The sequence below is a fragment of the Oncorhynchus mykiss genome, chromosome 23 (assembly GCF_013265735.2).
Source record: "Oncorhynchus mykiss isolate Arlee chromosome 23, USDA_OmykA_1.1, whole genome shotgun sequence".
Classification (NCBI taxonomy): Eukaryota; Metazoa; Chordata; class Actinopteri; order Salmoniformes; family Salmonidae; genus Oncorhynchus; species Oncorhynchus mykiss.
This window is the reverse complement of record NC_048587.1, coordinates 34,575,502-34,599,187: the sequence shown is the minus strand read 5'-3', so window position 1 is coordinate 34,599,187 and position 23,686 is coordinate 34,575,502. Positions and strand designations below refer to the sequence as shown.

Sequence of the window (23,686 nt, the reverse complement as noted above, 5' to 3'; positions counted from 1 at the left end):
AAAGCTATGATCCCTTATTGATGTCACTAGTTAAATCCAATTAAAATCAGTATAGATGAAAGGGAGGAGACAGGTTAAAGAAGGATTTTTAAGCCATTCTGAGGGTGAATGGGCAAGACAAAGGGTTTAGGTGCCTTTGAACAGGGTATGCCAGTTGGTACCAGGCATTGGAGTCAACATGAGCCAGCATCCCTGTGGAACACTTTCGTCACCTTGTAGAGTCCATGCCACGATGAATGAGGGCAAGGGGGGGTGAAACATAATATTAGGAAAGTGTTCCTAATGTTTGGTATACTCAGTGTAATTGGATGCATGGAGTGTGAGATTAGGTGCTTGTTCACGACGCAAAGTAACGGAAACCCTCCTTTACATAAGTGAGTGAATGAATGTCCTACCCTGTGGCCTCTCAGTCTTGGGCTCTTTCTTTGTTTTACTCTTCTTCTTAGAGGCAGACGATAATGCTTCATAGAGGTGACATGGGAAAGGAAACATGAGCATGCATATGCAGAACAATAATGAAGTGAAACATCTATGTACTCTTGTAATTCGCAAAGACAAACATGTTCTGCTGTATGGCATCACATTTGATGTATGGCCTACATAAACTGAAAACACATCTTCAAGTCTATATGGAGCAAACAGTGATGATACGATTCAAACAGGGAGGAAAGATGATTGACTTTAGGTGTGCCAAACGGTTTCTGTATACAAATTAGGGCCTGGTGTTTTGCTCAATCACATAACATAGCAAGATTTTATCCTGTATTTTAAGCATGAATTGAGAATTACAATAAAAATTGAAGCAATTGTCTGAGGATGATGCTGGACCATCTGACAAAAAAAGGAAACAAGTGGGCAAGGCAATAAGTTATCTATAGCAGAAACACACTGGTACCCAGGCTAGTAGAGAAGATCATACAGAAACAGGGAGTGTGTGCAGGGCCGGCCCGCCCATCAGGCAGGATTAGAGCGGCAGATTGACAAGGGCAGTATTTTCCAAGCTAAACTGACCAAGACGCACCCACTTTGACAAAGACAGGGGTGCACAATATCTATCTTGTCCATGCCCAGAGCGCCTCTCCACTGCTGCTGTTGGAGAGACGCAGCGGCACTCCACCAAAGCTCCGTCAATTTTCCAACAAGTAGAGTGTCTACAGCCTCTGGCGCCCTATCAAATAGCAATGTGCTTCGATGTGAATATTAATTAACATGTTAACACACCATATCCTACAAACAGGACAGGTCAAAATACAATTTTCCAACAGGTAGAGTCTCTATAGCCCTGGCAGATGGCCTTGCCCTTAAAATTATTCAAATTCTATTTCGCGGGTATAGTAGGAGGGCGGGATGTTTTTTTGTCTAGCCTAGGGCGGCTTATACGCCATTACTTAAATCTATAAGAAAGTAGAACTATAGGAAATCTAAGATCTGGATACTGCCCAACTTTAGTGTTGAACAGTTTGAAATACAGGTCATCATAGCTGCGGGAACTACCCCATGATAAATCATAATTTATTATAAAAATATTTTTTAAATGTGTGCGCACTGGACCTTTATGACTCCTGTATGATCAGACATAAATAGTAGTCAGCAGCACAGGGAAAACACTCTCTCTCTGCAGCCATGCAGGTTATATCAAGTCAACTTACATGTGCGATCTCCCTCCGGCTTGCTGATAGGTTCCCCTTTAATTCTGGCAGCCAGCTCATCAGCAAAGGATGATGGTCCTGTGTTCTGAATGTGACACAAAGACTTACGTAAAAGAGAGGTGGAATAGAACATTTCATATTCATGCAAGGGGACATGTAAACATGCAATTAACTAACATGTTATATTCACTTAAGTCACAGCAATGTTGACTTACCTGGATAAATAAAGGTTGTAATATTTAATAAATTACCGGTTTGTAATAATGTTAGTATCATTATCCAGCAGTAAACTTTAATCACAAGCATACCGTTATGCACTCATCATCGTCGTCGTCATCATCATCTTTGTCCGATTCTCCGAATATGTCTGATTCTTCCCCCTCGTCGTCATCACTCAACATGGACGACTTCTGCAGAAGAAATCATTCAATGTCATCCATGCTGTTGCAAATTGCATTTACATTCCTGACTAAGATAAGAGAGTCCTCTAAATGACTAAAATGTCATCATTACCATTGTCACCATAAACAATAGCATTCTTATGGCCAGTGTCCAGTGTAGGTCCAGTGCACACTTTTCTGTTGTTTCGTCTTTGATTAAATTGGCAAATACCCTAATCATCCCTTGTCAGAATTGTTCACAGAGATACAATCCTGTGCGTGTGTTATTGTTATCGCAAAGATATCCACCAACTCTGGGTTTGAACGTTGACCCTGACAGTCAAGAGTGAAATTGTCCTCACCTTCTTAATGCTGCTTGGCCCCTCCTCGTCCTGGTCAAAGTCTTCGTCTGACTGCTGTTCACAAACACCACAGGGATAATACAATTATCTGAATCAAATAGAATTTTCTGTATTTTCACCTCGTTTGGATCAAGATTTTAAATTATGCCAACTTTACGCTCTAAAAAACATCTGTTTCTTTCTGAATGAGTAGAGAAAAAAAGTCTTACATCAGCATCTTTGCCATCTTCGCTGTCGATAACACTGTCCCGATCGCTGTCGATTGATATTTCTGTATAGTAAAAAAAAAAGAAAAAAAGTTTCACAAAAAATACATGACAGAGGTTCTTCGACAGAGGTTACTCTTCCCAGCAGGGGTTGGAACCAGTTCTGGGAAGAGAAACGAAAATCGGAAAAGAACAACATTTTTCAGGGAACAGAATCAGAACCGGGAACGAAAGTGACCTATACTTATCTTGAAACAGAACAGTTAATTTAAAAGTATGGGAACCAGTTAAAGTTATTTTACGTTGCGGGCATTTTTTTTGGAGACCCACAAAAAAACAGAACAAAAGCACCTATACAAAGCCCTCCCTCTGTCAATCAGTAATTTCTTCCAGTGTCTGGCTGCCAGCTGAGAATCTTTGAAGTGTGCGTTACAAGCATGATTCAAAAGATAAGGAGAGGGATTTTTAATTCGAGAAGAATGGATTCACTTTTCAAAGCTAGTTAGGGATACTATATTTATCGCATTGGATTTATTAACTACAAAACATTTAAAAGGTGTTATTAATTCTGGTGCTGCTCTTCACGCACAAGATTGTTAGCTAGCTAAGCAAACTTTAAAGTTCGAAGACATTCAAAGTTCTTCCATAGAAGCCCTCCTCCATATGTATAATTACAGGGCTAATTCAGATAATGCATGTCATCACAAGAACCCAAGCGATTCAATCTAAGGCTCCGCTCCTCCTCCACCCATCCTCAAAACTGCACCCTATAGTTGTCTTTCCATCATGCATTTAAACATCTCACTGAGCTATAGCTTGCCTGCTCCATAGCAAGCTGCTCTATCAGCACTGCATGATTGGGGAAGTAATTTAATGTTGAGCTAAATGTAAAAAAGTATGATTTCAGAGGTTTAAAAAGGAACATAAAGGAACAATATAAACCAGTACTTTTTGGGGGTTTGAACCGGTTCAGAACATTATTTTACTGGTCGGACCTGTGGAACGGAACAAAAAAAAACAATACAATTTAATTTCCAACCACTGCTTCCCAGTACGTGGAAGAAGCGTATTGTGATGCTCTCCAAACTGTGCCAAAAGTTGCTGGGCAAAAGTGTGAAAACTGCGTTGTTACATGTAGAACCACATGTACCCCTAAAGCAAAAATGATCAAACATTCTGTGATGCAGCACTGGCATTGTTTATAAACTATGTTCAAACTTCAGCAATAAAAACTTGCTAGAGCAAGCATTAACTCTGGCTCCAAACAAACCCTCCTTGCGCCTCTCAGAAATGGCAATCATCCCTGTGGCAATTGCGCACAGAGTAAATTAAAAAACCCTGACTTTAGACACCCTCGGTCTGGTAAAAGGTTTAACGTTAAAGGCTTTATTACATGTAACACTATGAATGTTAATTGCATCTTACGTTGCCCATGTGATATGGCCATAACATTTTTATTGACGAGTTCATCTGACTTTGAGAAAGTAGACAAAGGGCTTCATTGCCAAAATCCTGAAGTATCCCTTTAAGCAAAGAATTAGTGAGCATAAGAGCACTATAAGGCATAATGATGACAATTACCCTGTTGCCTGCCACTTGAAGAAAATGTTCAGTGTCTTTACATTTTCAGGGTATTAAAAAAGTTAAACTTTCACGGAGAGGAGATAGCGCTGCCGCTATCAAGGAGCAGGAAATCCGCAAGCTTATAAAAAATCCCACGACGCCTTCGACGAACCATCAAACAAGAAAAGCATCAATACAGGACTAAGACCGGCTCTGACGCTCGTCGATTGTGGATTACAGGGAAACACACCCACGAGCTGCCCAGTTACGCAAACCTACGTGACGAGATAAATGCTTCCTATGCTCACTTTGAGGAAAGCAACGCTGAACCATGCATAAGAGCACCAGCTGTTCCGGACGACTTTGTGATCAAGCCAATGTAGCTAAGACCATTAAGTTATTTGGGACTGGGGGGCAGTATTGAGTAGCTTGGATGAATAAGGTGCCCAGAGTAAACTGCCTACTACTCAGGCCCAAAAGCTAGAATATGCATATCATTTGATATGGATAGAAAACAAAAGTTTCTAAAACTGTTTGAATGATGTCTGTGAATATAACAGAACTCATGTGGCAGGCAAAAACCTGAGAAAAAAATCTAACCAGGAAGTGAGAAATCTGAGGTTTGTAATTTTTCAAGTCATTGCCTATCCAATATACAGTCTATGGGGTCATATTGCACTTACTAAGGCTTCCACTAGATGTTAACAGTCTTTAGAACCTTGTTTCAGGCTTCCACTGTGAAGGGGGAGAGAATAAGAGCTGTTTCAACCAGGTGTCTGGCAGAATGCCATGAGCTCAGTCAGGCGCGCGACCGTGAGAGGTAGCTGCATTCCTTTTCCTTTCTAAAGACAAAGGAATTGCCCGGTTGAAACATTATTGAAGATTTATGATAAAAACATCCTAAAGATTGATTCTATACATTGTTTGACATGTTTCTACAAACTGTAATGGAACTGTTGTCTGAACTAAGTGCCTGTGCCGTGTGAATTTGTATTTGTGAACTAAACGCACAAACAAAAAGGAGGTATTTGGACATAAATTATGGACTTTATGGAGAAAAAAAGAACATTTATTGTGGAACTGGGATTCCTGGGAGTGAATTCCGATGAAGATCAAAGGTAGGTGACTATTTAGAACGCTATTTCTGAGTTTTGCGACACCTCTCCTTCTTTGGAAAATGGCAGTATGTTTTTGTGACTACGCGCTGACCTAACATAATCGCAAGGTGTGCTTTCGCCGTAAAGCCTTTTTGAAATCAGACACTGTGGTTGGATTAACGAGAAATGTATTTTTAAAATGATGTATAATACTTGTATGTTTGAGGAATTTTAATTATGAGGTTTCTGTTGTTTTGAATTTGGCACCCTGCAATTCCACTGGCTGTTGTCGAGGTGGGGCGCTAGTGTCCCACATATCCCAGAGAAGTTAAACAGGTTAACATTCACAAGGCCGCAGGATCATACAGATTACCAGGACGTGTACTCAGAGCATTCGCTGACCAGCTGGCTTCACTGACATTTTTTTTTATTTCTCCTTGACCCAGTCTAACACCTACAGTTGAAGTTGGAAGTTTACATAAACTAGTTTTAATGAAGCCAACCTAAGTGTTTCATCCACTCCACAAATTTCTTGTTAACAAACTAGAGTTTTGACAAGATGGTTAGGACATCTACTTTGTGCATAACACAAGTCATTTTTCCAACAATTGTTTAAAGACAGATTATTTCACTTATAATTCATTGTAACACAATTCCAGTGGGTCAGAAGTTTACATACACTAAGTTAACTGTGCCTTTAAACAGCTTGGAAACCCCCAGAAAATGATGACATGATTTTAGAAGCTCCTGATAGGCTAGTTGACATCATTTGAGTCAATTGGAGGTGTACCTGTGGATGTATTTCAAGGCCTACCTTCAAACTCAGTGCCTCTTTGCTTGACATCATGGGAAAATCAAAAGAAAACAGCCAAAACCTCAGAAAAATAATTGTACACCTTCACAAGTCTGGATCATCCTTGGGAGTAATTTCCAAACACCTGAAAGCACGACATTCATCTGTACAAACAATAGTACGCAAGTATAAACACCATGGAACCACACAGCTGTCATACCGCTCAGGAAGAAGAAGCGTTCTGTCTCGTAGAGATAAACATACCTTGGTCCAAAAAGTGCAAATCAATCCCAGAACAACAGCAAAGGACCTTGTGAAGATGCTGGAGGAAACAGGTACAATAGTATCTATATCCACAGTAAAACGAGTCCTATATCGACATAACCTGAAAGGCCGCACAGCATGGGAGAAGCCACTGCTCCAAAACTGCCATAAAAAAAGCCAGACTACGGTTTGCAACTGCACATGGGGACAAAGATCGTACTTTTTGGAGAAATGTCCTCTGGTCTGATGAAACAAAAATAGAACTGCTTGGCCATAATGACCATTGTTATGTTTGGAGGAAAAGGGGGGAGGCTTGCAAGCTGAAGAACACCATCCCAACCGTGAAGCACGGGGTGGCAGCATCATGTTGTGGGTGTGCTTTGCTGCAGGAGGGACTGGTGCACTTCACAAAATAGATGGCATCATGAGGGAGGGAAATTATGTGGATAAATTGAAGCAACATCTCAAGACATCAGTCAGAAAGTTAAAGCTTGGTCGCCAATGGGTCTTCCAAATGGACAACGACCCCAAGCATACTTCCAAAGTTGTGGAAAAATGGCTTAAGGACAACAAAGTCAAGGTATTGGAGTAGCCATCACAAAGTCCTGACCTCAATCCAATAGAACATTTGTGGGCAGAACTGAAAAAGCGTGTGTGAGTAAGGAGGACTTACAAGCCGTACTCAGTTACACCAGATCTGCCAGGAGGAATGGGCCAATATTCCCCCAACTTGTGGAAAGCTTGTGGAAGGCTACCTGTAACGTTTGACCCAAGCTAAACAATTGAAAGGCAATGCTAATTGAGTGCATGTAAACTTCTGACCACCTGGGAATGTGTTGAAAGAAATAAAAGCTGAAATAATTCACTCTACTATCATTCTGACATTTCACATTCTTAAAATAAAGTGGTGATCTAACTAGCCTACGACAGGTAATTTTTACTAGGATTAAATGTCAGGAATTGTGAAAACCTGACTTTAAATGTAATTGTCTAAGGTGTATATAAACTTCTGACTTCAACTGTACATGTTTCAAGCAGACTACCATAGTCCCTATGCTCAAGAACACTAAGGTAACCTGCCTAAATGAATATTGTTCCGTAGCACTCACAACTGTAGCCATGAAATGCTTTGAAAGGCTGGTCATGGCTCAAATCAATACCATCATCCTAGACACCCTGGACCCACTCCAATTCGCATACTGCCACAACAGATGCACAGATGACGCAATCTGTATTGCACTATACACTGCCCTCTCTCACTTGGAAAAGATAAACACCTACGTAAAAAGCTGTTCATTGAATGCTGAGCTGTAGTCAACACCATTGTGCCTTCCAAGCTCAATTAACTAAGGACCCTAGGACTGGACACATCCCTCTGCAACTGGATCCTTGACTTCCTGACGGCCGCCCCCAGGTAGTGGGTAGGCAGCAACACATCCGCCACTCTGACCCGCAACACGGGGGCCCCTCAGGGGTGCATGCTTAGTCCCCTCCTGTAATCCCTGTTCACCCACGACTGATTTGCCACACACGACTCCAACACCATCCTTAAGTTTGTAGACGGTGGTAGGCCTGATCACCGACGACGGTGTGGTACCAGAACAACAACCTCTCCCTCAATATCAGCAAGACAATGGAGCTGATCGTGGACTACAACAAACGGATTCACATCTACCAGGCTGTAATGGAGCGGGTCGAGAGCTTCAAGTTCCTCAGTGTGCATATAACTAAGGGTCTATCATGGTCGGCACACCAACTAAGTCATGAACAGGGCATGACAACACCTCTTCCCCTTCAGGAGACTAAAAATATTTGTCAGGGGCCCTCAGATCCTCATAAAAGAATCCTCATCTACAGCTGCGCAACCAGAAAAAAAACTTTAATGTTAGCTAAGTGGCTAACATTAGCTTGCAAGATCAAGCTTCTCGGATTAAGATCCCTGCTGTCTAATTTTTGTTTTGTGCATGCTGCAAACTGCGTTTTGAGATACTTGCATTAGCTGGTTTGTCTGTCTTAGTAGTGAATGTTTGTATGCGCTCATTATCATTTACCTAGCATCCACTATGGTGGTTCCGTAGTACTTGTTAACATTTTGTGAGCATTCTAGTAAGTAAAGTATATATATATTTAAAATGTTTACTTTCGCAAAATAAAAGAGCTCCCTACCATCTAGGACCTCTATACCAGGCGGTGTCAGAGGAAGACCCTAAAAATTGTCAAAGACTCCAGCCACCCTTGTCATAGACTGTTCTCTCTGCTACCGCACGGCAAACTGTACAAGTCTGGAGCCAAGACATGAGGGCCATGCTTTAATATGGTTCCCCCTAACCCCTAGCTTTATGTGGTTCCTGTCATTTATTACTTTTCTTTAGCCTGAGGATTTTCCTGGTCTTAAAAAAAAAAGAAGTAAAGAAATGTGTTTATGCATTATGTAAAAAGGTATAAAAATAAATGAACTGTCAAAAATATACTGAAACAAAAAAATATAAACTGTCTCGAAGTCAGACTTTTTCTGAGAACTGATTACTGATGTGCCTCCTGGCATTTGTGTACATAGCTTTTGCTCATCATGTCTGATTGCATTGACGCACGTTGCCTATATGTGGTCTCTGTCATGTGTTTTGTATGCTCTGATGAAGGTCTGCCGACCAAAAGCGCAGCCTAAATAAATAGAAAATTGTGCATTGATCCGGAGTGTGCAGAGAATTATTTTCATTACGAAAAAATACATGAGAAACAATAATGTTACACAAGAAACACAATGCTTGGAAGAGAGTATTGAACACTAACAATATAAACACATGCTAAGAAAATACACAGACTTTCTTTCAGTAGAAATAGTATATTAAGAAAAGAGTTGAAGTGACCTACCTTCACTGGAAAGGTCTCCCAGTCCTACGTCGTCTTGCTCCATAAAAAGTTGAGAGCCAATAAGATACGGTAAAGGCCTGTCCACATACAGGTCCTACAGACACAGCGAGAGGTGGGTTGGAGAAAGAGAGAGGGAGGAGAAAGCAGACAGAGATAACATTGGTCAACACGGACAGAACCATTCAAATGTTCCTCAAAAACACCCCTTTTACATCAACAATTGTCACAAAGTAGTTATTACGACCTAGACCCAAAAGAGAAATCTGAAGCACAGTGGCAAGGAAAGATTAGCCAGGGAAGAAAACTTGAGAGGAACCAGACTCAGAGGAGTGCCAATCATCCCTTAGATGTACTGGATAGGTATTAATTAGGGGTGTAACAGTTAACCAAAACCAACGTTCCGGTACGGATTGCAGTTTTGGGGGAAAGGATTGGTTAGGTTTCGGAAATGCCAACAGTTACTGTAGTTAATTTTGGTTGACTTACGAAAACACGAAGTGTTGGTATTCCTGATTACATATACACTACATGGCCAAGAACATTTAATTCCAAATTTATGGGCATTGATATGGAGTTAGCCCCCCCTTTGCTGCCTTAACAGCCTCCACTCTTCTGGGAAGGCTTCCCACAAGATGTTGGAACATTGCTGTAGCGTTAAGATTTCCCTTCACTGGAACTACAGGGCTTAGCCCGAACCATGAAAAACAGCCCCAGACCATTATTCCTCCTCCACCGAACTTTACAGTTGGCACTATGCATTGCGGCAGGTAGCGTTGTCCTGGCATCAGCCACACCCAGATTTGTCAGTTGGAATGCCAGATTGATCACTCCAGAGAACGGGTTGACTGCTCCAAAATCCAATGGCAGCGAGCTTTATACCACTCCAGCTGACGCTTGGCATTGTGCCTGGTGCTCCTAGACGTTTCCACTTCACAATAACAGCACTTACAGTTAACCGGGGCGGCTCTAGCAGTGTAGAAATTTTACAAACTGACTAGTTGGAAAGGTGGCATCCTATGACGGTGCCATGTTGAAAGGCACTAAGCTCTTCAGTACGAGCCAATGTTTGTCTATGGAGATTGCATGGCGGTGTGCTTGATTTTGTACACCTGTCAGCAAAGGGTGTAGCCGAATCCACTAATTTGAAGCGGTGTTAACATACTTTTGGCCATTTAGTGTATGATTAGGAGTCATATAATTAAGCAATAAGGCACCAGGGGGTGTGGTATATAGCCAATATACCACTGCTAAGGGCTGTTCTTAAACTCGAGCTGTGGTATGTTGGTCATATAACACAAACCCCTGAGGTGAATTATTGCTATTATAAACTGGTTACCAACGTAATTAGAGCAGTAACAAGAAACGTTGTCATACATGTGGTATACAGTCTGATAAACCACTGTCAGCCAATCAGCACTCAGTGCTCGAACCACCCAGTTTATAATACCCGATAAGAGCACAATCAGGAATACCACACGTTGTATTTTCTTAACTGAAAACACACGATTGCTCATCAACAACACTAAAATAAAGTGCAATATGTGTGTGAAATCAATATGTAAACATTGCTCGGACATTGTATAGGCCTATGCTATAATGTTTTCTAACCAAGAGAAAAATATGCGCACTTGTGTGACTCTCAAAGGGGGTGTGTCTGTAGCACTGTCCTTCACATTTCCCACTCAGGTGTAACGTGACGGGCTGTCACTGTTAAGTAGCTCTCTGAAGCCCTGGAGGTCCATCCATATGTAGTAAGCGGAACACTGGAAGGAATTGGCCAATTCTTTGACATCTTCTACTTTAGCTTTCTTATATAGAATGGGTACTACCTGTTTGATGAAATGGGTGCAAAAGCGCGATGTTCGTAATGTGGCTAGAGCATTTTCACGAGGTGTTCAAACCCCCTATTCTTCTCAACCACCAAGAATGGGCGCATATTCACGGCTATAAACATACCTAATCGCCCTTGTAATTTCTTTGGCCAGGTCAGAATCAGCTGCGAAGAGCTGCTTGAATACAGAGGGAAGACAAAGTTGTGTTGTTGGTTTATTTTTCCTCCGGTGGTAGGAATACTGGGGTGAAGTTTGCATAAATGTGTCAACATGTTTGAGGTGATGGCAGCTACATAGGCCATTCTCGTTGAGCAGTGGCAACATACTCTCTCTGTCCATCGCCGTTGTAATCTACTGGAAGGCCAAAACGTTCCCAAACTGGAAACGATGGAGAATCCTCCTGGTTTGTCGACCCCACCATTAGCCATCATACAGAACAAGTTTCCGGCTGTGCCTCACAAAAGGACAGTTTGAAATGCGCCAATAAAGACATTAATTTTGATTACAACGTGCCCATAGACTCTAGTTGTTTTAACAGAATAGCGTGAAATGTTTTTTCAGCTCAGATTTACTCAAGAGGCATACAACATAGCATAGGTTAGGTAGGGAAGGAATAGGTAGGCCTAGGTCTTTATGTATTAATTCGGATTCACAGTGAGGACTAAACCAAGGTCCCTGTACCGAACGGTTCGAATACACGTATTACACCCCTAGTATTAATCCTAACATGATATCTGCAGGCATAAGTAACTTGAATTTCATCTGTAATCCTGTATGTTTCCAGATGATTCCACCCTCACCTTGGGCTCTAGTATTGGCTCCACTCTGTCTGTGGCCTCCTCGTCCTCCGAGTCAGAGTTTCCTGCTTTGATGTCCAATTGTTCAAAGGCAGAGTCTAGCACCCTCAGACCAAAGTTCACTGCTTCCTGGACCTTAGGGATAAGCTCAGCTTCCTTCTGCTCACGAGTCTTTTCCTGGGGGGGAATTGAATTTAACATTAACTCGAGGGAGGAAATTAAGATGTTATGTGTAGACCTGTGACATCACAAAAAACGACATTCCCGGGAAGGAGCAGGTATATTATTTACCAGTTCAGGTTGTCTCTCCAAGGCCTCAGCCTTTGGCACTGGCTCCTCCACCTCCTCATCATACACTCTCTGAGGTCAACAAACACAAAGATCAGTAACATCACACAATTAATATAAAAATGAGTTAGAATCAAACATAAGACCCTCTGTGATATAGTCAGCAAACAGCGGAGCCACCATCAGTAACCACAAGATTAAATACAAGAGGACTCAGTTCCTCAGTCCCAGGGGGATGACTTCCACATTTTCCTTACCATGTAACACGATTAATATTTTCTTAATTAGGTTAAAGGCTTGATACATTTCAAAAGGTCTGGGAAATGTCAAACACAGCACAACCATCATCTAAAGAAGAGGGGCACCTAGCTCAACAGAGGAACAAGATATGGGTCGTGTTCATTTAGGCACACCAAAGTCAAATTAAATAAATAAAAAAAATATATAACAAAGCATCTTAGAGTAGGAGTGCTGATCTTGGATCTGTCAAATTACTCTTACTCATTATGAACTAAAAGCTAAACTGATCCTAGATCAGTACTCCTACTCAGAAGCTTTGTGGACACGGTCCCATGACAAGACTCTGTTTCAGTCCATTTTCTTCCGTTAAAATTATCTAACATACACAACCATGGTATTTCCTGTTCACACCACAACATACGTTTTCAATGAACTGTGTGTTGGAGAGCATGAGGAAGTCGTTGAAGACAGTATGCAGGCAACAGTCTGTGGCCTTCGTGTCCCTGATCAGTCCATCCAGCTGCTTCTCTATCTCATGAGTCTTTGACAGCATTCTCTGGGAGAAGTCTTGCAGGAACAGGAAGAGCTGTGGAGGAGATGAAACATTGGTTTCATCTTCATCTATTCAATAGTGTATCTGATTGTCCACAAGCAGCCATTGTGTTTGGCCCTAAAATAAATAGTTAGTAATGCATTCACATGGAAGAGATCATGTTTACAATGCTGTGCGATTCCTCTACCCATAATATGTAGATTAAGAGGATTACACATTGCTGAATGCAGACAAAACAGGCAGGTAATCAGAGACTGAATAATAACTCAGGAGATACTAGCCTAAATGAAGGTCATAAACAAATGCCAATTAGCCTACCCCTGAGTCTGCAGCCAGGGACCAGTTGGCGCTGGTCTGTCGCATTTCTTCCAGGGTCCAGGGTCTCTCCCACACCTGGCCATCCTCTCCGGCGTGGTTGCTCTGGCTGGGGACATTCGCCATGCCATCTGGCAACCCGCTCATCTGAAACAATATTTGGGGCTTGTTCAAAGGTAATAAACAGGAGAAAACATTTGAAACGGGGGTTCAGCGTGGCAATTGCAAAAACCTATTCTTTTGCAAAAAGTTTCGCCTGTTGTAAACTGTTTACTACAAACGGAAAACTAAAGTTTCTATTGGATAAATTCAGTTAAGTCCTTCCCCGTTTCGTTCGCTTCCGTTTGGTTCTTAAACGATAAACGGTTTCCGTTGCAAGACGTAATGAATAAATTACATTCCTGATCTGTCGAAAATAACCCCAAATTATAACTTATTAATAGCGACAGACATGTATTGGCAAATGCGAGCATAAAATGAGCTGCCACCACCGGCCTCTTTCTTGCATGCATGCCAGATTAGCTAGTTAACAAACTACGAACACAGCAGTGCAAAAATGTTTCTTTGGGAAGTCACAATCTTTCGCAAAATGTTATTTGGAATGATAGTTAGTTGAGTGAATGTTTATGCACCTCCTGACACTGGCTTGTTAAAGTCAAAGATATGTATAAACCCGTCTATATGTGTTATCACACGAGCTAACAGTTAGCTAGCTAACGTTAGCTAGGCAGTTTGAGAGCCTACTCTCGCACTTACATGGATCTTCTTATTAAACTCACCTTAGTTACTGTTGGCAAATGTTGTCCACGATAGTAAAATATGAGCCCAAACCAAACGACGTGAAAAGAGAATCGATTATGCTAAACTCGACCGTTTCCTCATTGGGCTTCTGACAGGTCGGCCATGTTCTGTCTGTCTGGAGACAATCAGCTGACCGCAGTCACCTGACTAATGTGGCGGGGTAACACCAACGCAATACCACATAACATTCTCTAACGTGATCAATACATTATGTTGGATGTCAATAATACACAACAGCCACGTAGCCACGGGTGGGCCTGGGTCACCCACCAGGGAGCCAAGCCCACGCAATCAGATGGAACAAAAAAAGCTCTCTACCTGTCAGTGTTCCCGAACGGGACATTATTTGTCTTTTTACCGAAACATGCAAACACCATCAGATAGAATTCATAGCTAGCAGTGCACTGTAAAAAAAATATATATAATAATCCAAGAAGGCTCAAGGTCATTGGCCACAGATAAAATGACGTCACTTCACGTTATATCTACCTAGCTTTGATTGGACTGATCATGTCAACATACACACTTTCAAAATTTTAGCATAAAATTATGATAATCTACTGGCAAATCATTTTCAATCTTTCTCATATGAAGATAAATTATAGAGCCATTGGACATTACACAATACACATTAAATTGGAAATCGCAAATTCAACAATGAGTGGTTTGGAAGGAATCAGTGGCTAACTGCAAGCATTGCAAAACAATCACTAGCCTGCTATTCAGTGGAGTGCGTGTGTGGTCCAGTCTGGGTTTTAAGGGTCTCTTTTTCAAGATTAAAAGGGGAAACATTCAACATTGGCCATGCTGTCAATCCAGCATGACTTCTTCTGCTTTCAAAAGAACTGGAGATTTGGAATTGGGAAATCTCAGATTTCGGAAATCCCAGCTCCGACTGGGAAAATACGTTTTGAACGTCATCCAACTCGAAATTCCAAGTCAGGAACTAGGGCCTCTTTCTAGAGCTCCGACCTGAAGATCACTGACATTATGATTCAACCTTGTTTGTTTTCGAGTTCCCAGTTGTCTTGAAAGCACCATAAATCCAGAGAATGCCAGACTTTGATGACAGTTTTATGACAAAATTTGCCCACGAAGGACCGCCGTGCCACCTTCCTGTTCAAGTCAGCACTGTTCAAGTCAGCACCTTGTCCAAGAGATATTTACATGGTTATCAAAATGTCACAACAGGGTAAGTGTAACAGTATAACTTTAGACCGTCCCCTCGCCCATACCCGGGCGCGAACCAGGGACCCTCTGCACACATCAACAACAGTCACCCACGAAGCATCGTGACCCATCGCTCCACTTGCAGAGCAAGGGGAACTACTACTTCAAGGTCTCAGAGCAAGTGACGTAACCGATTGAAACGCTATTTAGCGCACACCACCAACTAAGTTAGCTGTTTCACATCCGTTACATAAGCCTACACAAAACACAGCCCTTATTTGAAACATGCCCCCAGGTGGTAAGGTTAGGCAACAACCCATCTGCCATGCTGATCCTCAACACGGGGGCCCCTCAGGGGTGCATGCTTAGTCCGATCCTGTACTCTCTGTTCACCCACGACTGAGTAGCCAACGCACGACTCCAACACAATCTTTGTTTTCCGACGACACAATGGTGATCACTGACAACAATGACCAGAGGACACTTCTCCAGTGTGCCAGTGGCAATCGAAGGTGAGCATTTGCCTGAAGTCGATGACAATGCCCAACTGCAGTCAGATCAAGAACCTGGTGAGGACGACGAGCACACAAGTGAGCTTCCCTGAGACAGTTTCTGACAGTTTGTGAAGAAATTCTTTGGTTGTGCAAACCCACAGTTTCATCAGCTGTCCAGGTGGCTGGTCTCAGACAAGTCCACAGGGGAAGAAGACAGATGTGGAGGTCCTGGGCTGGCGTGGTTACACATGGTCTACTGTTATGGGGCCGGTTGGACGTACTGCCAAATTCTATAAAGTGACGGTGGCGGCTTATGATAGAGAAATTAACATTCAATTCTCTGGCAACAGCTCTGGTGGACATTCCTGCAGTCAGCATGCCAATTGCATGCTCCCTCAAAACTTGAGACATCTGTAGCATTGTGTCGTGTGACAAAACTGCACATTTTAGAGTGGTCTTTTATTGTCCCCCGCACATGGTGCACCTGTGTAATGAGCACAAGTGATATTTACATTTCTATACAGGCTATTGTTAAAAAAGAGGATAGTCTTAGTTTGGAACATTGCTAACGTTGTCTATCAACTGTAAAAATTGAGTGCAACTGAACCAGTTACAACTGAAGTATCTGATCATCAATGAATTAGAGAAAATGCCATGCATGTTTTACAACAGCAGCTGCATATCATCAGGTAGGCCTATATGCACTTGTACTTTTTATCATTTGGGAAACTATCATTTTCAAATGTATTCTATTTTATTCCATGATATTGTTCTTACAAAATAGATTTGTGTTGACTGTGGGCATGGGAATATAAGATCATCTGCTAGGCTAAATGAACAAACAAGGCTCACCACATGATCCTCAAAACAGAGACTGGCCAAACTCGTTTTTCTAAAGTGATTTCAAAGGCATTTTAAAATGACTGTATAGCCTAATAAGGAATTTTTTCTTCAGTATTTAATAAAATGTTTGTTTTTACATTTCATTTTATACAGCCTAAAGGCTAAATCTATAGGCATGTTGCCTAGTTAAATAAAGTTTAAGTAAACATATAAAAAAATTAATGCATAAATGCTATTGATGTGTTGTTGAAATGCTGAGCGCTCCTGCCAGCCTGTGGCTTGTCACAAATGCTACACAATTGATTTCTTAAATGGCAGGCTATATCCTTGAAATAATAGTAATATAGAACAAATTATTTTTAGACTATCTGACTTGTTCCTGACTGATTTATGTTCGTTTAATAGCCTGTTGAAACGTCAAACTGTCACGACTTCTGCCGAAGTCGTTGCCTCTCCTTGTTCGGGCGGTGCTCGGCGGTCGACGTCACCGGTCTTCTAGCCATCATTGATCCATTTTTAATTTTCCATTGGTTTTGTCTTGTCTTCCCACACACCTGTTTTCAATCCCATTCATTACTTGTTGTGTATTTAACCCTCTGTTTCCCCTCATGTCTTTGTCAGAGATGTTTTTTTTTTTTTTTTGGTCAGTGTTGTTGTATAGGTGCGCGACGGGTCCTCGTACCCGTCGCGTTGTTTATATCTGTTCTTATTAGTGTTATGGAGCATGTTACGTGGACATTCATTAAAAGACTCCATTTTACACTTTGTTTGACTCTCCTGCGCCTGACTTCCAAGCAAAGTAATTTTTTGTCTCCTCGGCTACAGAAGGTTGTAGTGAGGCAGACAAACCAAAGATATCCCATATGCATTGGAGTCACGTCTTTCCCCGGCATTTTACAGCTTGTTTCTAGCATAAACCATTGCGGACTAAAGTGTGTTTGTAGATTAATTTATATAATTAGGTCCATTGAATTTGCTTCGAACTCTTATGCTCTCTCCCTCTCAAACTGAACAGGACATCCGATATTGAATTTTTGTACAAATTAAAAGAAGCTTTTGACTCGCTTCCTGAAGTGCCACCTTACACAGCCATTGGTTAGGCAGCACAAAAGGCTTTAGGCCTACATCAGTAAGGGCAGGGCTGGCCAGGGCCCATGATTGAGAAAGCCTATTCATTGTGGTGTGTAATGCAGTATATCGGTCCGGACTGGGAACTGTCACAGGAAGCTCTGGACTGCACAGGACGTACTGGACTGTGGATGCGCACTGGAGGCTTGGTGCATGGGGCCGGTACAGGTGGCACCGGGCTGATGACACGCACCTCAGGGCGAGTGCGGGGAGGAGGCACACGACATACTGGACTGTGGAGGCGCACTGGGGAGACAGTACGTATGGCCGGCGCATACGTACTGTGTGGGCCGGAGGCGCACTGGAGGTCTGGAGCGTAGAGCTGGGCCAACGAGTCCTGGCTGGATGCTCACTTTAGCCCGGCAAGTGCGAGGAGCTGGCACAGAACGCACCGGGCTGTGGATGCGCACTGGAGACACATTGCGTATCTCCGCAAAATATGGTGGTTTCACGCTCCTAACGGCGACTGTCTTGTTCCAGACACCAAAACATCCACTCTACTTCATCACTCCCCTCAACTATCTCACGCTCAGTCTATCCCAATATTCCTCTTCGATCTCAGATTCGCCGACCAACCCGTGTGTCCCCCCCAAAAAAGTTTGAGGGCTGGGCTTCCGTCGTGCTCGTAAACTTCGGAGTCACCGTTGATCCTCCTGCGTCTGCTTCCATGGAAGGCTTTCGTCTCCTGCCATTATCTCCTCCCAAGTCTAGGATCTCTTCTCCTCCTGTCCACGCTGCTTGGTACGTTTTTTGGTGGGATCTTCTGTCACGATCGTTATAAGGAGTGGACCAAGATGCAGCATGGTATGTTTCCATCCTTTATTTTGGAATAGAAAACATTAAAGAACAAAACGAACAAACGAAACATGAAGCTACTATAATGCTCACAGGCAACTATACATAGACAAGATCCCACAAAGCACAATGGGAAAATGGCTACCTAAATATGATCCCAACAATAAACAGCTTCCTCTGATTGGAAACCATACTAGGCCAACGTAGAAATATAATTCATCTTGATAACCCACCCTTAAATCACACCCTGACCTAACCAACATAGAGAATAAAAGCTCTCTATGGTCAGGGTGTGACAAATACCTACACACAAACAGTAGATAGCCTACGCACATACATACACACGAACAGTAGGTGAGATGTATCCTTCCCCATAGTTCTCACCACTGTTTATCACTACCCAGCCGACAGTTCCATTCCCACGAGATTAGAGGAACCTTGAAAGGACTCCCTGTCCTATTGTAAGTTTCTCAGAGTTGTAGCCAGGTCAGGTCATACAGTTTAATTGTTCTCAGTATCTTCTTAGTCACACACACACATACACTTCTCTCCCTCACATGTCTCTACCGAACATTATTGGACTTACGTTTACGTTAATTATTCATTATACATGCTATATAAACTAATAATCACTAATAGTTATGACTCAGGGTGGAATTATTTAATCATTACCTTAAACCTATAAATTCCCTTATCAATGACCCTCCCCCATTTTCCTCCGGGTAATAATTGTGTACATTTTGACGGTTCCCTTAGCTATAAAACTGCACATTTCCCTCTCTGCCCGATGGCAAAATGTGTAGAATTACATGAATTTAGCAATTGAACTGATCAAAACCATCTGATGTGGTCCCCTATAGGCATATTTTCAGAATTTTATTTTATGTATAGCTCAGTGGATAACGTACAGTCACAACCAAAATTATTGCCACCCTTGATAAAGATGAACAAAAAAGACAGTATAAATTAAAACAATAACTGACCTTATTGTATGCTGCCCAAAAATGTCAAATTACATTATTTGAAAGAAATGTTTTTATTTAACAACTAAAAAACAATTATCAACAAGATAGGGGTCAAAATTATTGGCACCACTGTTTTCGATACTGAGCCTTTCTCTAAAATGTTTTATGAGATTAGATAACACATTGGGAAGGATTTTTGACCATTTCTCCATACAGAATCTTTTCAGATTCTTGATATCTTTTGTCTGCGCTTGTGGACTGCCCTCTTCAATTCAACCCACAGGTTTTCAATGGGGTTCAAGTACAAAGACTAAGCTGGCCATTGCAAAAAAATAATTTTGTTGTCTTTGTGGGTTTTGATTGTTTTGCAGATCCACTTGCAGCCAAGTTTCAGCCTACTTGCAGAGGCAAAAATGTCAAAAATATCCTACTGTGTAAATTTTGGCAGCTTTTTTGTTGTTTTAGTTTTAGTCATAAAATACCTTTTTCAGTAATTGAATATTTTGTTAGTTTTAGTTGTCAGTCGACTAAAACTCCGGACAATTTTAGTCACATCCGAAACATGACCCAGCCAAGCCGCACTGCTTCTTGACACAATGCCCTCTAAACCCGGAAGCCAGCCGCACCAATGTGTCGGAGGAAACACTGTACAACTGCGACCGTGTCAGCATGCATGCGCCCGGCCCGCCACAGGAGTCACTAGACAAGGAAATCTCGGCCTACCAAACCTTCTCCTAACCCGGACGACGCTGATTGTGCCAATTGTGCACCGCCTCATGGGTCTCCCAGTTACAGCCAACTGTGACACAGCCTGGGATCGAACCCGGGTTTGTAGTGACGCCTCCTTAGACCGCAGCCTTAGACCGCTGCGCCACTCGGGAGGTCCCTGCAAATTGATTTTAATTAACAATTGGTCCCCCAAAAAATGCGTCCCTCCGTTGAATTTCAAAATCCTGATGTGGCCCTCGAGCCAAAAAGTTTGCCCACCCTTGCTTTAAAGCCTTGGCTACAGGTTAAACAATTTATAGCTCTGATTTTCTCCCCATCATAAACATCAAGTTTGGTAAGGGGTTTTCTTTAAAAGGTGAGAATTTCAGCTTACTGTACTTCTAATATTCAACAAATAGCATAAATTTTCTTCCCATAGGAGAAAAGCAACCGCAACTTGCATTTGTGGACTGCACCGCACGAGCAGCAGCACAGATTAATAAATAACCATGCACATGGAAAAATAGACCTTGTGATCAAAGCAAATATAGCCTACATGAAAGTGAGAGAGTAAACATTGTAGTTGAGGTTAGTTAGTGAAGTGAAGTGCCCTGGCTTCGCATCAGTTCAAAATATTGAGGGGTGACTGAAGTGACCACCTGAAAGATGTAAATTCTGCCAATGAGAGGATTGCATGAAATATTCTGCATGCATGAACAAAACAGATGAAAGGGAGGTTCATGCCAAATTTAATGTCCAATAGTCTCACATGGAATTCTCGTCTCGTCACATTTTCGTTGATTAAAATGAAAAGTAATTTGTAATAGTTATCATTTTTTCCCCCAAGGCATCTCGTCTTGTTATCAGAGTTTAGCCTTTATCATAAATAAAGGTAAAATAAAATTTTTAAAAAAATCATAGTCATAAGAATATTTTCCGGCATAGTTATTGTTGTTAACATTGATATCCTGGTACTGGGAAAAATTATTGACGTAGTTGACAAGGGCCCCAAGACTCGTGGAAGCAAAATAGCCCCATACTGGTGTGCATGGCCAAAGAGCTTTATTTTCATGTCATCCAACAAATGTAAACGCTTGGACATTGCTGAACGGCATTGGCACTTGAAATGGAACCGACTCTGTGGTCAGATGACACAAAAATAGAGCTCTTTGGCCACACACACCAGTGGGTTTGGCGTCGAAAGAAGGATGCATATGCAGAAAATGACCCCTTACCTACTGTAAAATATGGTGGTGGATTTTTGATGTTAAAGGGGCTATTTTGCTTCCACTGGTCCTGGGGCAGTTATTAAGGTCAATGGCATCATTAACCTTTCCCAGTACCAGCACATTTTTGCCAAAAACCTGATTGCCTCTTCCAGGAGGTTGAAACTTGGCCGCAAGGGGATCTTCCAGCAAGACAATAACCCCAAGCACACATCAAAATCCACAAGTAAATGTTTAATTGACCAAAAAAAATCAACATTTCACAATGCCATCTGTCTCTGGACTTGAGCCCCATTAAAAACCTGTGGTTTGAATCAAATAGGGCAGTCCTTAGGCACAGACATAGGATATCATCTGGAAAGATGCTGTATGGTGGAATGGTCTAAGATCCCTCCCAATGTGTTAGCCAATGTCTTAAAACATTTTAGAAAAAGGCTTTAGAATACAGTCTTTTTTGCTCATCTTTATCAAGGCTATCAAAAATGTTAACCTGAAGCCTTGTGGTCCAGCAGCTTCCTAAGCTAACTGCATTTGCACAAAAAAACAGAAGCAGGAAGAGAGTAACAGGTTGCTGTGCATACAGTATCTCTGGTCTTTATTGAGGCAGAGAGAGTTTCTATCTTGACTTTGTCGAAACATCTCAAAACCAGGGTTGTGGTCTGAACACAGCGGGTAAAGTTTCTCCTAGGTACAGAAAGATCTAGGATCAGATTCCCCTTCCCAATCCTAACCGTAACCATTTGTGGGGGAAATGACCCGGGATCAGCATCTTGGGGCAACTTCACCCTACACTGATCTGAACCATGGACAAATAACCTTTTTTTAACCTATGTAATACTTTTGTAATAAACACAAAGCTTTCTTTTCATAAAATAAAAGCTGACCTGGCCTATTCTAAATAACCAGCTGAGAATAACCTGAATAATCAGCATAATAACCTACACTTACACATTTACTGAACAAATTCTTCATTGTTTTGTTTGTCATTTTTAAAATGTATTTTTTATTAACAAATATCAACAAACAAAAGAGGAATAGTCACATGCAAACAAGCATACATACAAACTATTTACCTTTCAAGGAATCCTAAACAAACAAATCATATTCATTGATAATACAACAAGTTTTAATTGCGTTTTTGTTTTCCATTTTAGTTCAAGTAGTGCCATATTGTTTAAATTAATTTATAAAGTGAAGAAAGTTAAGTTTTGAATTAGACCTTAGGCATTTGTGAATATGAAATGTACCTAGTATTATTAGCAGTTGAACTAAATATACTACATCTTCATCTATGTCAGAATTTCTGAAATAAATCATATCAAAACCATTAAATAGTACAACCGGTCCTATTTTTTTTGTAACAAAATTCTGTTTGATAAATTGTTCGTCATCATTAAAGGTAGACTCAGCGATATGACTGACGTAGGGGCTCAAAATAAACAGCATAGTGGGTCAATTTCCGAAACAACTAAGAGCGTTGAAGCACGAGTCTAAACTCTCTCATTGTTTTGAACCCGTACCTACCACGCTCTATGCGAACCCATGCACATGTGCAGATACTGTGTGTGACAGTGTGGGAGCGAAGTCTTGCATCTCGCTTATTGCAATATCTGCGGTGCTGCTCATGGCAGCATCATTTTGCTGAGTCTACCTTTAAATTGTCCTGTAGGCTACACTAGTCTAGTCTATAGTAGATCTTCAATTCCACTGTGAATGAAATAGGCCTATTCCAGAGTAGCTTAACCAAATAATTCACAATGCTATTGTTACAAATTCCCTGCCAGTGACTGTTATAATCACCTCACATCCCTGAGCTGCACACTCCACTCCAATCTCCCACAACCAGAGCTTGAGTGTCTTAGGGTACCATGAATCTGCCTCTCAAACTCTCCCTGACCTGTGTCCTGATAGGTTGCTAGGGATGTTACTCGGGCAGGTCATCTGCTTATCCGAGTTTCCGTATCCCATGAAGCCTTGCGCGAATTATGAGCATTATTTCCGGCTCTAAGTAAACAAATGGTTTCTTCATTCATTCATGAAGAGCTTGCCAAACAAATAATGATGTGGGAACACAACCTAACGGAGATCAAGAAGGGTAAGCCTACCTTTACCCTCCGTAATTGATGGTTGGTTGGGAAGGTGATGTGAAGAAGTGACCTCGTATCACGTACGGTAGCATATTTACTTACTTTGTTGAATCCGTAGCTTGCGATGGTAAGGCGATGAGCAACTTAAAAAGTTTGGAGGCGTACTAATATCTACACAGTAACAAAGTCGGACGGGTGTTATTGAAAGATGCTGGAGACGACCGTGTCTACCTAAAAGCAGACATAGAGCCGAGTCAGA

At 41.7% G+C, this 23,686-nt stretch overlaps 1 protein-coding gene across 5 annotated transcripts in view; it reads right to left on the bottom strand.

The window, feature by feature from the left end:
- Window positions 1–14,259, bottom strand: part of washc2c (WASH complex subunit 2C) — a 34,032-nt gene extending 19,773 nt beyond the window's left edge. The window contains exons 1-11 of one of the 5 annotated variants that reach the window (XM_021580828.2): window positions 13,990–14,259; window positions 13,214–13,357; window positions 12,764–12,928; window positions 12,106–12,174; window positions 11,818–11,991; window positions 9,186–9,279; window positions 2,601–2,662; window positions 2,392–2,445; window positions 1,958–2,059; window positions 1,650–1,734; window positions 396–461 (exon numbers count right to left, since the gene is read on the bottom strand). In XM_021580828.2, the coding sequence (XP_021436503.2) occupies window positions 396–461; window positions 1,650–1,734; window positions 1,958–2,059; window positions 2,392–2,445; window positions 2,601–2,662; window positions 9,186–9,279; window positions 11,818–11,991; window positions 12,106–12,174; window positions 12,764–12,928; window positions 13,214–13,357 (1,015 nt within the window). In that variant the 5' untranslated portion in view covers window positions 13,990–14,259. The remainder of the gene's footprint in view (window positions 1–395; window positions 462–1,649; window positions 1,735–1,957; window positions 2,060–2,391; window positions 2,446–2,600; window positions 2,663–9,185; window positions 9,280–11,817; window positions 11,992–12,105; window positions 12,175–12,763; window positions 12,929–13,213; window positions 13,358–13,989) is intronic. The other 4 variants (XM_021580830.2, XM_021580826.2, XM_021580829.2 and 1 more) reach the window with 4 other exon arrangements.
- Window positions 14,260–23,686: the final 9,427 nt, after the last annotated feature.